Here is a 15,408-nt window from a genome sequence, read left to right on the forward strand (position 1 = left end):
ATGGCACCAAATGCGCCCCAGCTCCCAGTCAAGTTTCCGTGTTGGTGTCGAGCGGTTTACTCCTGGGGAGGCGAAACAACGCGAGATCTCGGGTTTGTGGAAGGCGACTTGATCGAATGTTTGAATGCTGGCGACGGACAATGGTGGATGGGGCGTTTGCGCCGTGATAGGCGTGCCGTTGGGTTATTTCCTTCCAACTTTGTTGAGCTCATGAGCGAGGACTTTGTTCCTATCAGTCGCGATACGAGTCCAATGGTGTTGGCCGGGTCCTCGCCTATCAACAATCCGACCTCGGCCCCCAAAAAGACTAAGACGGTCTTTCGCAAACCTTTCCAGGCGCACAAGGAGGGCCTGTCTCCGTCGTCGCAGATGGCCCGGAGTGGATCAAATACTCCCGTGAAGAGCTCGATTCCACAGACACCCCCTCGAGCTGGCAGTATACCGAGAAAGGTCAAGCCGCTGCGCACACACGCATCTGCAGTCAAAAACCAGGGATCGCTATCTCGCCCTTCATCGGTATCCTCTCGCCCCTCGTCGCGGGGAATTTCAGTGTCTCCTCGTACATCTATGGAGCCGGAGAGGTCCCCATCTACTATGATCCCCCGCGGTAGCATCTCATCTTCGCGCCCGTCCTCGCGCGAAGTTTCACCCATGCCTCGCGAGGTCTCCCCAATGCAGCCTTCGCCGATGCGCGCCGTTTCTCCGATGCCTCATCGTGCCGTTTCTCCTATGCCTCAGCGCGCTGTCTCCCCGATGTATCGTCCGGCCTCTCCCCCGCGTCATCATTATCATAATCACCGCGAAGTTTCACCCATGGAGCGTGAAGTATCACCAATGCAATTTCAAGAGCGCGAAGAATCTCCTCCGCCGCCACCACCACCTCCACATCGAGTCGCTCTTAATCGCGCCCCATCACACTCCCCTCAACCGCCTCAGCACCATCAATACCATCACCGTTCTCATTCCCCTCAACCCCCTCAACCATCTCAATCTCCACAGCCCCCCATGCACCATCAGCAGCACGTGTTGCGTTCTCCGCAGCCACACACTCATGCTCCGCGCCCGTCACGCTCTCCGACGCCTTTAAATATGAACGATCGCTACGTGATATTCGCACGAACACCATCTCCCGGCGGTGCCTCCACACACTCGGCCCACTCCGAAGTCTCGGCTCAATCAGACATGAATGGGAACACGCCTTCCCCATTGAGGGATGCCATGGAAGATGTAATGACTTCATTAGAAGACATGGGTCTCCCTCGAGAACCGCCCTCGCCATCCCCAGGACAAGCCCCATCGCCTTCACCTCTACCTCCAAGCTTCAACAACCCTTGGTCTGCAGATGAATATAACGAAATGAATGATCGAACACCACCCGCTACTCGCAGACGGCCTCTCACATCACTCGGCTTTGATGGGCATAAGGAGCAACTGCGTGGTAATTCCATCCATCGAAACAGCGTCTATTCACACGATCACTATATGGATGGCCCGCCTCAACTGAACAATTATGTACAGCGGATGGAGAGTCGCCTGCGACAATTAGAGGACCAGAACCGACCGCCTGAGGATGATGGAGGTGGCCCAGATGACGATCAGGCCCCACCACCGCCTCCGAAGCATGCAAGCCATCATCCCCGACACAATTCAATCGCGGGCCAATATGCGCAAGCGCGATCTGGGCAAGACCATAGGGGAGACATACTCAACAGATCGTACACCAACAAGTCAAGCGCCACGACTTCCAGTGGCATGCAAAGCATCGGGACCAGCATGACTAGCAGTACGGATAGGACAAACCAGAGCTTGATGAGTGGTGTTTCCGCAGGCGGTTTCAGTGCAACCAGTGCCGGTAGCTATGCTAGACGGAATGGTGCTCATCAGCGGCCAAACACAGCTATGGATACTGTCCGATCGCGGGGCTTCAGTGACGCTGGATATCTAGACAGGCCGGAGACTCCGTTGACTGGGATTTCCTACCACTCCAGTCACAACACATCTCGCCAGGGGGCCTCGTCCGCTATTCCGTGGTCCTCCACAGACAATGATGCAGGAGATTCCGGTGGTGTTTTCGGCGGACTTTCGACGCCTAAGACTAAAAAGCAAGGCTTCTTCAAGAAGATCTTCGAGTCTGCCAAGACGGGTGCTGCGAGCGCGAGAAGCAGCATTTCGGTTGGCCATAGCGGTGGCTCCCAGTCTCCAACCAAGGGGAACAGGATGATTGACGTTGTGTCACCACTCCTCACTACCAACTCTTCTCGCGATACGGCACGGGACATGGGTATGAGCGCTAGCTCCATTGACTGGGTGCAAGTCCGTCGAGATGTCAACCGGGCATCATCCCCAAGTCGAAATGAGAGGATTGAAAGGGCTGAGCGGTGCCAGATGATGGATTATCCAGTCATCTATGCTATTGAGGAACTTTATGATACTGCAGAAGGTGACGAAAGTATCGATGGATTACCGATCAGCGAGCCCACAAATTTCAACGCTGGAAATCTAACTCTGGTCGACAAGAGTGCGCGGTTTATTAATAGCATTCCGCCACTCACGAATCCCGTGAGCCTGGCTCAGGGTTACATTTGCCGACCATATAAGAGTGATGTTCAGCGTCTGCGTGCCATCTTTACCTGGGTTAGTGAGAAGATTGCATGGGAGGAGCCTGTTGACGGGCTCGATGTCGATATGAAGAGAGTGCTGCAGGCCAAGCGAGGTAGCCCTCAGGAGATCGCTTATTTGGTGCATGAAATGTGTGCAGCCGTTGGTCTGCATGCTGAGACGATCCGAGGCTTCCTCAAGAACCCTGGTGACCCCCTTGATCTCGACAGCCTTTCTCGTCCGAATCACTGGTGGAACGCAGTCCTTGTTGATGGCGAGTGGCGTATCATGGATTGTGCGCTGGCGAACCCTACCAACCCCCAACGAAGCAAGTTCGTCACCAACAACATGTCGGTGGCTGAAGCTTGGTACTTCCTCACCCGGCCTCTCGACATTTGCTTTACTCATGTCCCGCTTTACCCTGAAGAACAGCACATCTGTCCTCCCGTCTCGCCAGATGTCTTGTTGGCTTTGCCGGGCATATGCCCGCAGTTCTTCAAGCTTGGTGCACAGTTCCCAGATTACGATACCAGCTTAATGCGCGTCGAGGGCTTGGAGTGCGTCCAGATCCGTTTGGTGGTGCCTGCCGACGTCGAATGCGCCGCAGAGGTCGAAGCGCCAGGGTTCGCTTGTGATGCAGATGGGGACTTTTTCGAGAGCGGCGACATTGTGCGCAAGCGCGCCCTAGTCCAGCCAGACTGGTTCAATGGCCAGAAGCGGATTACCATCAAGGCTGTCCTGCCAGGAGATGAAGGGCAGGGTGTGTTGAAGATTTACGCCGGCAAGAAAGGTCTTATGCACTCTAGCCGCGACATCCCTCATCCAATGGCGCTCGCTCTGCCAATGGTACACACGGGAGAAAACCCGCCATACGACTTTGTCCTCCGTCATCCCACGCCTCACGCCCAACGCCATGATTTGTACATCATGCAGCCCCAGTGCTCCCGTCTAGCGGTCAACAATACGTTTGTCTTCGCTGTGCGACAACACCCTTCTTCGCCTCAAGCCCCGGCCAAGGATGACTACGCTGGTGCTGGACGAGCCTCACCATCGGTGTTCAACCGCCCATCCAGTGCGCTGAGTATGGTCTCTAGCACTGCGGGCGCATCCACGATCTCGAGCAATTCAAACGAGTTCTCTGCTTCGACGTCTGCCATCTCCTCGACCAGATCTGCTTCCGGTCGCGACAAGCCGGCTAAACTCGCTATCCAAGCACCATCTGGCAAGATCCTGCGTCTCACTCGGAAGGCAGATCATATGGTTAGTTCGCCAGATTCCAATGGCTGCTCCGTTACAGATGCCCCCGCCGAGGGCAGCGTCTGGGAGACGGTCATCAAGATCGGTGAGCGGGGTACCTGGCGTGGCCTGGTCCTTGCTGACCGAGTTGCACGATGGTGTGTGTTCTGCGAGTGGGAGTGTGTTTAATCCTTGTTACGAGGCGAGATCCCAGCATTATGTGACAGACTCTGTGGGTTCTCTGTTTGATTTTATTACTATTTTTTTTCTTTGCGGTTTGCATATCTGATGTTTTCCCCGGCGGTTTTCTGTTGTTTGATTTTTGCGCCAGCGATGCAAGCCGTGATTTTACATGGCTTTTCTTTTCCTCCCATACTTGGCATTTGCATCAGGTCGGTTTGGAGCATTGCATATATCTACATTTCAGTGTTTCCTTTTTCCACAAGACATAGTTGTTTCTATTCGTCGGTGTTTGGTGTTGGTATTGATAGGTTGATTGAAGAATACATATGATGTTCAAATATATTCATTTCATGATGTAGTTTATAGTTTGGCAACTGCATCTCGCAGCATTGGGGCCACTTGTTTTCTGCTTGCGGTGGCGTTTGTCTGCACCCACAAGTGCCTCCAGACCTTGGAGGCGCCATTCAGCGTAGCCTGGATATCGGCATCGACCAAATCCACAGTCTCTCCATCCAAGGCCGTCCACTCAACAAGGCCAAGAGAGCTTGACTCGTTAATAAACTTCTTGATGCTGTCAACTGTCAGACCACTTTCCTGTGTCGCACAAATGAACAGCTCTCGAGTATGTTGATCCTCAGCCGAGGTAAAAGAGGTCATAACGACCACCATGTCCAGCTCTTTATCCTCCCTTTGCGCGAATTGACAGACAATATCTAGGAATTGTTGAGAACCACCCGCTTTGTTGATAATCCAACGAATAGGCTTGACTGATGAACAAAATCCGAGCTTGACAGCTTGCCCGGAGGATTGAGTTGTCTCAGTCCAGTCCTTAAAGTCACGATCCAGAATCTCTTCCGGGGTCAACAAATTGAGACTGTTCTTCTTTGCGTCCTGGATCAACTCGTAAAAGGCCTCCATATTCCATTCGACATCTAAATCGCTCGTCGCCCCGGAGACCAATTCGCGCAGGAATTTGACAGACTCGATATCCACATCTTTGACCTTCCCTTCTGCAGTGAGGTTGGATGTATCGATGAGAATCGGCGCCAACGCGAGCTTCGCGACCTGCGCGATTTCTGAAGCGGACGACGCGTGCTGGCCGGCGGTCCAAAACCCGCGTCTCCGAAGCTCGCTGGTGATCAGCGATGAGCATGACCCGGGACCAGGCTGGATGATCAATGGCTGGTCGGACGGAAGGTCTTCTGATCCGGGAACAAAGTGCTCATCGACGTGGTGATCGATACACCCCACGGTGCGGAAGGTGACCTCCTCCAATCCACTGACCGAGCCATAGCCCGGTTTCCCTTCAACACGTTCCTGCATGGCATTCCAATCGACCATGACCGCATCAGCCTGTATTTTCTTCGTGGTAGAGAGCTCCTTCACACTCCGCGCAAAGTCCGCAACCGTGACCAAATGCTCGCCGAGCAATTTGCCCGCAGACTTGGAGTTGTTATCGAATTGCTCCTCGGGCCGTAGAGGGGGAAGCCGGTGGAAAGCCATAGCGCCTCGATAAATTCTGGTCTCAGTCGGTAGAGTTCGGGGCCTGCGGGTACATTGGAGAGGTTGAGGAGAGGGATATGGGGTCGCGGGGTGGTGGGAGGGAGACGGTTGTTGGCGCAGTAGGAGTACACAATGGCGGAGATGATCGAGTCCAGGTCCGCGGATGGATTACCGAGAACGTAGATGGGGGGCTCAGGTAAGGCACCAGCCAGGAACTGGAGGTGTAGCTGGCGCGCCTGGCGGAGGAATTGGAGGAGCGTCATGGTGGTTGGCTTAGGTTGGGGAAAAGGGAAGACGTGTTTTGGCGGGTGAATCGCCAGTGGACTGCGACGTCACCACGGCGGGGTTGGGTGCACGAGGTAAACCACCACCACGCCCAGCACATTCTGATATATACAGTCGGAGCAAGACAATGTATCATCATAAGAACGAGCTCGGGAGTGGACATTTCCCGGGTCTATTTCAGATCAATTATTTATTTTTCGTTGAAAGACACAGACCAAGTCCGTTCGGTGCGAAAACGCTTCATTGGTAGTTCTATGCATGAGAATAACAAAAAAAAAGCTAGGTAGGACTGGGCAGTATATACAATCAGAAGTAAAATGATAAGCCTAGAGATAACCTTATGTATAGGTTCTACGTATGCCGTGAGAGTTATCTGATATAGATTCAGGACAATTTTACGGAAGAGGGGAAGCAGAAGTATATATTGTAGTTAGCCTGCGACATTGATTAACCGACGGATCTGAATATTCAATGGATGGTCCAGCACTTAGTCTTAGGTTGTTAGATGTAATACATACTTTGGTTTAAGTATTAACAGAACAAAGATAACCGATACAGGTAATCATGAGAATAAGCTGTATCTCGAAATCATAATTCAGATGGGTTAAGCTTGTTGAAGACTGGATATTCTGCGCTATTCCCCTTTGAGACCAAGGCTAACCCAGTTAGGCAACTACTTTAATTTTTCGAGACGCGACGCGATCAACACACCCAATCACAACCTCAATCTCACGATCAGCTCGGAATTGAAGCTATTCACATCCATATCTGTTCTCACCACAATGGCTTCTACGGAGGCTTCTCCAGAGGCCTCCCCAGAAGTCTCCCCAGGGCAGCGCAATTCTTCCAGCATGTTGAGTGTGCCCGATAACATCCAAGAGCTTCGAGACCAAATATTTAATTTGGCTACCGATGCCGCTATCATCATGCCGACCAATGAATTCCACGCCGTGTGACCTTTTCTCGACAATATGTACGTCCAACAGAACGATAGAGAATGCCACTTGCATCGCACGAAATGGTTGCGGGGCCGACTCTGGCGGAAGAAACCCATTCCAATCAGAGTGAGCGAGGAGAATCGAAAGCGCATTCGAGCTTCCGCACCACTCGTCGCGTGTGCCTGCACGATCAGGGCGGTTCATACCGTGGTGAGACACGCATTTTGCGAACGAGCAAGGAGGGTCATAATCATGATTATGAGGCGGTCGAGGACAAACTTCCCAGTGGAGTTCGTCGACTGGTGGCTCAAGAAGTTGCGAAAGGCTACGGGGCTAGTCAAGTTGTGAAAGCCCTTAAGAAATCCAATGGAAATCTGGAAGCTTTATAGCGCGCTGGAGGGACGAGACTTCAGGCCAAGGATGTTCATAATGCGGGTCAATCCCGAATACTCACTCAACCTGGTTCATCAACATCCACTCCATCGTCGAATTGGCACGTCCAGTTTCAAACTACGTCATCGAATCCCCCCACGGGGAAGACTCGACCCGATCCACAACATCAACAATCACAACAACAATCTCCACCAGCACCGGCAGCACCGCCACCACCACCACCACCACAGAATCAACAACTGCCCAGAATATCCCAGCCCATATACTACCCTCCCCCCAACATGAGGCCCAGGATACCCACTCAACTGCCCCCGCCCTTCAACCAACTGCCTCGGTACCCCATTCTATACCATGAACCTTCTCCAATTCACCCCCTCCCCACACTCAGCCAAATAAGCACCAGAATCCCCCACGCCGACTCCTCCCCGAGAATCTGCATCTTCGCCAAACGCGAAGACCAGAGCTCCCCGCTCGCCTGCGCAGGGAACAAATACCGCAAACTAGAATACCTCGTCCCAGACATCTTCTCCCCAACACCGACATACCACTACCATGAATCCCATCCAACAAATCAAACCCTCCAGGGCCCAGCAACAATTCTCGTCACGGAAGGTGCCCTCCAAAGCAACCACACCGTCCAAGTAACCGCCCTCGCACGAAAACTAGGCTTGAAAGCCCTGGTCCTACTTAACCGCGACACGGGCAGTGGGTACAAAACCAGTTCCTCGCCCGATCACTTCGCCCAACTAGGAAATGTGCAAATCAACAAACTTCTCGGCGCGGAAATACGCATGTACAACGCAGACGACCCCGAAGCTACAGATGCCCAGCCCGTCCTGGAAGAACTACGAAAATCAGGTCAAAGACCCTACTGGATTCCCGGCGGCGCAAGTCTACATCACCTAGGAGGTCTAGGCTACGCCCGAGCCGCCTTTGAAATCGCCGAACAAGAGTCTGAATGCCGACTCGGCGGCTCCGGCCTCTTCGATTTTATTTTCGTCGCCTGCGGGAGCGGAAGTACCGTTGCCGGATTAATATCTGGGTTCAAATTAGTTGACAGTCTTCGAATGGGCTCCGGCGATAACTGGCCCCGCGGACCACGGAATATTATTGGCATTCTGAACTCGCCGACTAGACCACGAGCGTATCATGAAGAGCGGGTGCTTCGGTTTGCGAGAACGGCGGGACAGCTTATTGGTCTGTTTAATTCCGAGCGGGAAATTACCATGGATGATGTGCATTTGGATGATCGGTTTGTTGGGGAAGGGTATGGAGTTATCGACGATGAGACGCGCAAGGCATTGTCTATGATGGCAGAGACGGAAGGGATTTTGTTGGATCCGGTGTATACGGCCAAGGTTGCGGCGGGGATGATGCATTGGGCACAAAGTGAGGAGATGATAAAGTATGCCGAGAAAAATAGGTTGGGAGAGGTAAATGTCTTGTTCATTCATACTGGTGGGCAAGCTGCGCTATCGGCATACTTTGACCGGGTCGTCTAAAAGATGAACATGGAAAGTCTGGGCCTGGAGGTAGATACTGCATGCACGAAAGGTGCCAAGCTATCATTTGCATAAAGGACTTGGACGTCCAGAAATACAGTGAATACAAAGAGAGAAAGAGAATTAATCCTTAAGTATAAAAAGGAGAAAAAGGTAGTCGGTCTGATAATGGCTGGATTCGACTAGTAATACAAGATATCGATGACGGGCAACAGCAAGAGGGAAATCAAACGAACCCAGAAAAAAAACAGACAGCCTCGGTCATCATAGTAAACGTAACCTGGATCCGAGACGGAAAAAAGAGGATTTGAAAACAGGACAGAAGAAAAATAGAGGGTGCAACGGGGCACATAGTATCAAACACCATCCAGGTTAAAGTGAATAAAAACCGCTGCAACAGAAAACCAACACTCAACTCCGCGGGCGTTCGCCAGGCCCTGGCACCGCAACCCCTTGTAGTACATCTTTGAAAAGCGGAATCAAGAATCGACCAGCGTGGGAGAGGAGAATAAAACGGAGTCACTTAATCGTAAAGATCGGATGAAACGAGAAAGGAGATTAAACAGAAACATGGAAGTATGTGAGAGACTCGGAAGGAGTTTAAAGGGAGAAGGGAAAAAGAATCATTCCAAGATAAGCAATACAGAGAAAAAACAATCATAGCTCGGACTCGGGGTTCTCGTTCGTCTCTGCAGTGGAAGCAGCAGTGGTTTGTGCTTCCCCGCTTGGGACTACATCGTCATTAGGTGATGGAGCACGGCTGCTACCATTACTAGCGTTGAGAGCCTCAAGGGCTTCGGTTGCGTGAAGATTCTCCATAGGCTCGGCCTCAGGCTCAACTTCTTCTTGGTTCGTGAGATCCGCAAAGACATCATCCAAGTTCTGACGAGGGCTGCTGCTAGCAAATTGGGCATCACGGCCAAAGCGTGGAGGGCTGAAGAGAGGCTCCATGCCCTGCTGAGGCGTTGGCGATCGAGGAAGGAAAGATGGAGACTCCGAGGCCGCGGCACCAGGTAGGAATGCGGAAGAGGACGTTGGCGCGAATGCAGGAGTGGAATCACTTGCGGGAAGAGAATAATTCGCAGAGAAAGGATACGACGCTGCATTGGCATCTGGCATGGGAGTCAACGTGGGCCCAGTTGTTGTAGGCACACCGTTACTAGGAGGTGATGGCGCGGGTTGTAAAGAGGTGGGCCGGGACGTTTGAGCATCGATTGACTTTCGCTTGCCTGCTACTATGTGCTTTGTGCGGAGGTGTTCAGGAAGGTCCTCCGGTCGGTCAACGCCAAGCTGAGCCATGATCTTCTGCTGCTTAGTCGGACGCGGCTTGCGGGTTGACAGAGACTGCTCGAGAATTGGAGGTGCCTCTGGTGCAACGGGGGCCCACTTGTGAATCTCCTGGCGGAAGAAATTGGTCTCGTAGGCCAAAAGAACTTCGGCACCCTCGATCTTTCGCAGGTAGAAAATCAAAGTCGGGACTTCCTCGGTGGTGGTACAGGCAGCGTTGGTGAAGCCATGAAGGAAGTCACGGAAGGCAGTAGCTTGGTTGATGATTCTATCCAGAACCTCTTCCTCATCAGGCTGGAAGGGCAAGCCAGTCATTTCCGTTTGCCAATCCAGCAGGTCTTCAAGCTTAGGACGAGCCGCGTCGCGGGGGATCTTTTGTCGCCAGTCGCAGATGGGGCACGTGTACTTGTCAAACTCTTTAACCTTGCCACGCGCAATCTTCAAGCATTTGCCATGGTACCATTCGTGGCAGACTTCGCATTCAATCATCATTCCCGCTTCGGAACGACGACAGATACAAAAGACGTCGCGCTTCCGAGATTTCGGTCCCCACACGTTGGGGGCAGGGGTCTCAAGTAAACCATCGGGGGTATTATCCCGAGACGAAGGCTCGACAGGCGGTCGATAGCTATCCTCCAAATCGAAGCAGTAAGAGTTTCGATTCTCGACGTACTCCATATGCGACTTTAGGATGTGCAGAGGAGCATTGGCCTTGCCAAAGAGCTTCTTGCCTTTCCTCATCCAATCCTCATGGCGTTTCTGCTCCCGTTCCAGATCAATCGCTCCAATCGGGCGACTGTTGAGCTGCTCCAGAGACTCCGTGAGTTCACGAACATCCTTGTACCTGGGTCGGTTCTTTAATTCCGGGTCTTTGCTTTTCTCATAGAGCGTTTGAATTCGCTTCTGAGCCTCCCGTTGCTTGGTCAAGATGGCATCGACGGCGGCGAGGGTGTCAGGGGACACCGGGAATCGAGAGGCTTGTGCGGAGAGGGCCTCCAGTTGTTGGTAGTGAACCGCTTCAACGGCCATCAACTCCTTGGCCTTGGCCTCCCAAGCCTCGCCGTGGCGAGCCATCTCCTTGAAATGAAGCAAATGCTCGTTATTTTCCTTGAGACCAAGTTCCTCTCCAGAGGCAATCAGATCCTGGCAATCCTTGAGGGTGAGGTATTGTTCCCGTCTGCGGGCGGCTTCTTCGGTCCATTTCATTTGCTGGTGGATTTTCTCTAGGTGTTCCACTTCCGGGATTTCGATGTTGAAGTTTCGGCCAGCTTCAACAAGCTCCTCGATTTCCTGGGCCGATCGCGTATGCGGGTTCCTCAGGGCAATGTTAAGGTCCTGACGGAATTTCTCGATTTCGCGGGTCTTCTCTTCCAGGGCCGCCATCTGTGGACAGTCGAAGGAAAGTTTATCAGCCTCTGCCAGAAGGGCGTAGATGTTCTCCACTTTGCGGACTTCTCGGTCCCGATCGTCCAGCTGCGCCGCCTTGGAGCCGGGTTTGCGCCACGCCTTCTCGTTTTTTCTCCGGTTCTGCTGCTTCCGGGTGATGTAGTTGTTCGCTTCCTCAACCCATTTATCGCAGCGCTGGACGAACGCCGCAAGATCTTGGAGGCCAGGCAGGTGGTACGGGATTTTCTCACCTTCACTGAGCAAACTGTGGAGAGCCTTTAGCTGGGGTTTGGGCTCATCCTCCAAGGTCTTGTCGAGCTTCTCTCCCCAGATTTCCGGAATTCTGGCACGTTCTTGAACCTTTTGTACCGCTGCCTTGAGCTGATCGTCGCTCATACGGTAGCGCAGCGTATGACCAGGCCCGAGTAGCTTCCGTGATGGGGGTTCACCACAGCAGTCATAGACCTCAGCATGCATAAGGCAGAGGGTCTTGCCTGACTTGTGGCAACGGAACTGAGTGAGGTAAGTGTACGCTTTGCAGTGCTGGCACTGGTAATCATCCTCCGGGAGGTCCTCCTCTTCTACTACGAACTTCAGCTGACAATCACCTTTTGGGGGGTTGGCACCAAGCCCGCAATTATGAGGTGCCGCATCTCTGTGGCGAGCGAGGAACGATGCACGATCGTGTATTTCTCTGTTTGTCGTTCGCTCAAGCGCTGGCGCAAGCCATTTCGCGGTTGTAATGGAATTGTCTCGCGCTGCCGCTGTGAACAGTAGCTCATCATGAGAGAAGCAAGGGTGTCGGCGGAAAGTCTGAAGACGCTCAACTCCCGCGGCACCGAAGGGCTCCCAGTCCGCAGGTGCAAAGTTTACAGCCTCATTGAAGTTGAATCCATGGTTGAACCCAGCGTGGTAGGCTTGAGGGAAAGTAAGGACAAACTGGCCTGCTCTCTGATCCACTGCATAGACGTTGACACCGGCCTTGCGAAGTTTGTCAGGAGGCATCAATGTGACGAGCTGGAAAAGAAGGTCGGGCTGGCCCTCGAACAATTCCGGGACTGCCTCCCGCATGGCGTTCTCAAAGGCCTCGGCGTCGGAGCCGGGAATACCATACCAAGTCTTGGTAGCGCCAAAGTGTTGATAGTTTGCAGAATAGGCGTAATGATCCTCATTGTGCCAGCAGAAAGTCGAGAAGCACATTCCAACATAGACCCACGGCACAGTCATGCCGGAAATATCAGACTTGATATGACGGAAAAGCGAATCACCATAGAACGGCAGAACGTTCAAATTCCATGGATCCGACGAATACTGATCAAGAGGGTTGCGCTCAATGGTTGGGAAGCCACTGCCATGAGTAGTAGAGTGGATGTCGGCGCCGTACTCGACTTCGACTGTCTCGTGCAGATCCACGACCAACTTCCAGAACTCGGCCTCGACGTCATCCTCGGTTTCTCGACGGTGAGTGTTGAGAACCGGATCAAACGGCATCTTCGAGGCGAAATAACGCTTCTTGAACTCATTGGCCTTCTCCTGGAATTGCTTGAGTGAGTAAACACCGCCGTCCTCAAAGCCAAACTCTCCGGTGCCGACCAAGCACTTTGGGCAATGCCAATCGTGATCAGAGGCCGAGGTGGTAGTGGGATCAAGACATGTAGTATGGTATCCAAGCTCACAGCTGTCGCATACAAGGATCGTTGAGCGATTGTCCGACTTGCCACATGACTCACATTTCTAAGAGATCAATATCAGAGTTTTTGTTCGAGTTCACCAAGGGAAATAAAAAAAACCACTTACATCTCCAGTTCTTTGCACGCCATTGCGACCTTTGGGTGGTGCTGGTCGAAGGAGAGACATGTGAGACCCGGCCACGGTTGGTGGCATATCTAGAAGCACTACGAGTTAGAGAGCGATCCGATGAATCGATATCAGCTTTTCAAGTAATACCTTTCTTGAGGCGCTTGCTACGGCGCCCACTTCCACCATCATCCCCATTCTCGGCCTGCGAGCCACTATCATCATGGCTGATCGCACGTTTCACAGGCAGTACAGGAAGTCCATTCGGCACTGGCGTGAAGTGAGAAGGATGCTCAGAGACACTCTTAGGCGTCGACACCCCATTATCGGCTTCGTGCTTGATGGAGGGACCGTTGTTGACAGGAGTAAACGCGGGAGAGTGATTCACAGCAGTGAAACCACCTGCGCCAGCATTGACGGGAGTGAAGCCGGAGGGAGCTGGGCGAGGGGGCGGGGGAGGCGTGGGCTCCACGGAGGGGGTGGGCTTATCGATGGGCTTTTCGACCGGGGTGCTCATCACCGGAGCCATGCGCATCGAAGGTGTTCCATCGCGAGGTTTGGACGGAGTGCCGTTCTCCTCAAATCCGGGCTTCTTGGTCATGGGCGACTGACGCGGAGACGGGGTATAGGGGCCACCATGTTCCATTTCAAGCTGTTGCTGGACGCCAGGCTTGGCGCGGGCGAGGTACTCCTCATACGGTTGCAGATACCGCTGATAGGAGTTTTTAAGCGAAGTAGACAGAGAGGACATGATCTTTCCGCTGTAGCCAAGATCACGACCAATTTCGGCCCATTTCTTAGTTTTACAGACGGACTCGAACCCGCCTCGCACCTCGACGGCCTTTTTCAGCTTGTAGAGGTCCAGAGGGCGCTTATCCACACTAGGCAACCGACTGTAATTCGTTCCGTGCTGCTTGTGAAACATGGCAAGCCCGTCGATATAGTTCATGTTGGCGCGGTTTCCTGAAGCAGAGTCTAGGTTAGAACCGCGCTGCGGAGAGACTCCACCGGCAGCAACATCGGCTGAACGCGGGGCCATACCTCCTTCGACCGAGTTGAGTTCTTGTCGACGGGTCTTGAAGTGGAATCGCTGTGAACACATCCCAAAGGTTAGCATATATAGAATAAGATGGAAGCTGTTAGAGGCGCAATCTGCATGAGAGCGGATAACGCTAGCCACAACAAAGCTCGACCTCCGAGCACAATCCTCGAAAATAGCCTCAAGGACGGACGCGAGTACGGGGGAAAAACTACCTCTGTATCAATCGCGAAGGGGGGCTGCCAGTTCTCCGGAGGAATGACTCGACAGATTCCATATTTCCTTCCTTCTGGCGCAATCTTTCGAATGTATGCCACGGGGTCCTGGAATTCCTCCTCGGTTGGCCGAAATGTCGGGGCCTCGGGCAAACCATGAGGGCGCACGCGCTTGGAGGGCTCACGAGGAGCATTGGGTTGACCGCGCCGCTCAACCGTGGAGAGATCCAGAGGCGCAGATCTCCGAGCGCTTAAAGGTACATTGTGTGAATGCGACGGGTGGGTGCTGGCCGAACGAGTGGGCTGGCGGCCCATGGAGGATTGAGCAGCCATGGAAGTTGGAACGGTGGAGGCCGGAGCCACCATCTCTCAGCGTTGTTTTGAATGTAAGACAGATTGGTGTAAACGAGAGGTTAGGGCCTGCGCCTGGTTGATCGAATACCGGGGGAGGCGTCAAGCGTGGTGCGAAGAGCGCATTGGAGGCGTAGGCAGGGTGGATTGATGAGATGAGAGAGCAAGGGCGGAGGACCTGCGATATCCGAAACGTGAGAGAATTACCGATTTCTGTATTTTAGAATAAAAACACAAGAAACGGGTGAGGGTAACGGATAAAAAGAAAGGGAGAAGTAGGGGGAGAGGATAGGAGAAAAGGGTTGATGAGCTGTGGGGGGGTGGTTTGGAGGGAAGGCGCAGAAGAAGGAAAGAAGGATGGATTTGATAGTGGAGGAATGAGATTATGTGCAGCAGCAGCAATACAGTACAGAGAAGTCCGGTAGACTTGGACCGGGCCACGTCCGGAGACAAGGTACTGGGGGGGTCACTGGACCGTATATTTCTCGCCTTAAAGGAACCCACGAGTGACCTGACCGGTTTGGGACTCCACCAGACTGGGAGAGTTTATGTGAACTCGACAACATCACATATAGCTTAACCATCCCGAATTAAATCTTCCTGTAAAGACCAATGAGAAATATATTGATATCATCCTGTTGTTCGCAATCTTTGGACATTATTCGAGAGGGTCCCTTGGCTACAGCCACGAAGCC

At 52.9% G+C, this 15,408-nt stretch overlaps 5 protein-coding genes across 5 annotated transcripts; 3 read left to right on the forward strand and 2 right to left on the reverse strand.

Annotated features, from left to right (window-relative positions):
• N7496_003892 (putative SH3 domain protein (Cyk3)) lies at positions 1-4,023 on the forward strand (the record flags this gene model as incomplete). Its single annotated transcript, XM_056696823.1, has 1 exon — positions 1-4,023. The coding sequence occupies one exon, from the start codon at positions 1-3 to the stop codon at positions 4,021-4,023; it is 4,023 nt and encodes a 1,340-aa protein (XP_056559035.1).
• Positions 4,024-4,377: 354 nt separating this feature from the next.
• N7496_003893 (putative exopolyphosphatase) lies at positions 4,378-5,783 on the reverse strand (the record flags this gene model as incomplete). Its single annotated transcript, XM_056696824.1, has 2 exons — positions 4,378-5,541; positions 5,574-5,783. 2 exons carry the CDS (start codon positions 5,781-5,783, stop codon positions 4,378-4,380), a joined length of 1,374 nt encoding a protein of 457 aa, XP_056559036.1.
• An 804-nt stretch (positions 5,784-6,587) lies between these two features.
• On the forward strand, positions 6,588-7,132 carry N7496_003894 (uncharacterized protein; the record flags this gene model as incomplete). Its single annotated transcript, XM_056696825.1, has 2 exons — positions 6,588-6,755; positions 6,800-7,132. The coding sequence occupies 2 exons, from the start codon at positions 6,588-6,590 to the stop codon at positions 7,130-7,132; spliced, it is 501 nt and encodes a 166-aa protein (XP_056559037.1).
• Positions 7,133-7,417: 285 nt separating this feature from the next.
• N7496_003895 (1-aminocyclopropane-1-carboxylate deaminase/D-cysteine desulfhydrase) lies at positions 7,418-8,638 on the forward strand (the record flags this gene model as incomplete). Its single annotated transcript, XM_056696826.1, has 1 exon — positions 7,418-8,638. The coding sequence occupies one exon, from the start codon at positions 7,418-7,420 to the stop codon at positions 8,636-8,638; it is 1,221 nt and encodes a 406-aa protein (XP_056559038.1).
• A 657-nt stretch (positions 8,639-9,295) lies between these two features.
• On the reverse strand, positions 9,296-14,728 carry N7496_003896 (uncharacterized protein; the record flags this gene model as incomplete). The annotated part of the gene is made up of 4 exons (XM_056696827.1): positions 9,296-13,045; positions 13,109-13,206; positions 13,259-14,198; positions 14,363-14,728. 4 exons carry the CDS (start codon positions 14,726-14,728, stop codon positions 9,296-9,298), a joined length of 5,154 nt encoding a protein of 1,717 aa, XP_056559039.1.
• Positions 14,729-15,408: the final 680 nt, after the last annotated feature.

The sequence above is a fragment of the Penicillium cataractarum genome (genome assembly GCF_028827025.1).
Source record: "Penicillium cataractarum strain IBT 29864 chromosome Unknown utg000002l, whole genome shotgun sequence".
NCBI classification, from domain to species: Eukaryota; Fungi; Ascomycota; class Eurotiomycetes; order Eurotiales; family Aspergillaceae; genus Penicillium; species Penicillium cataractarum.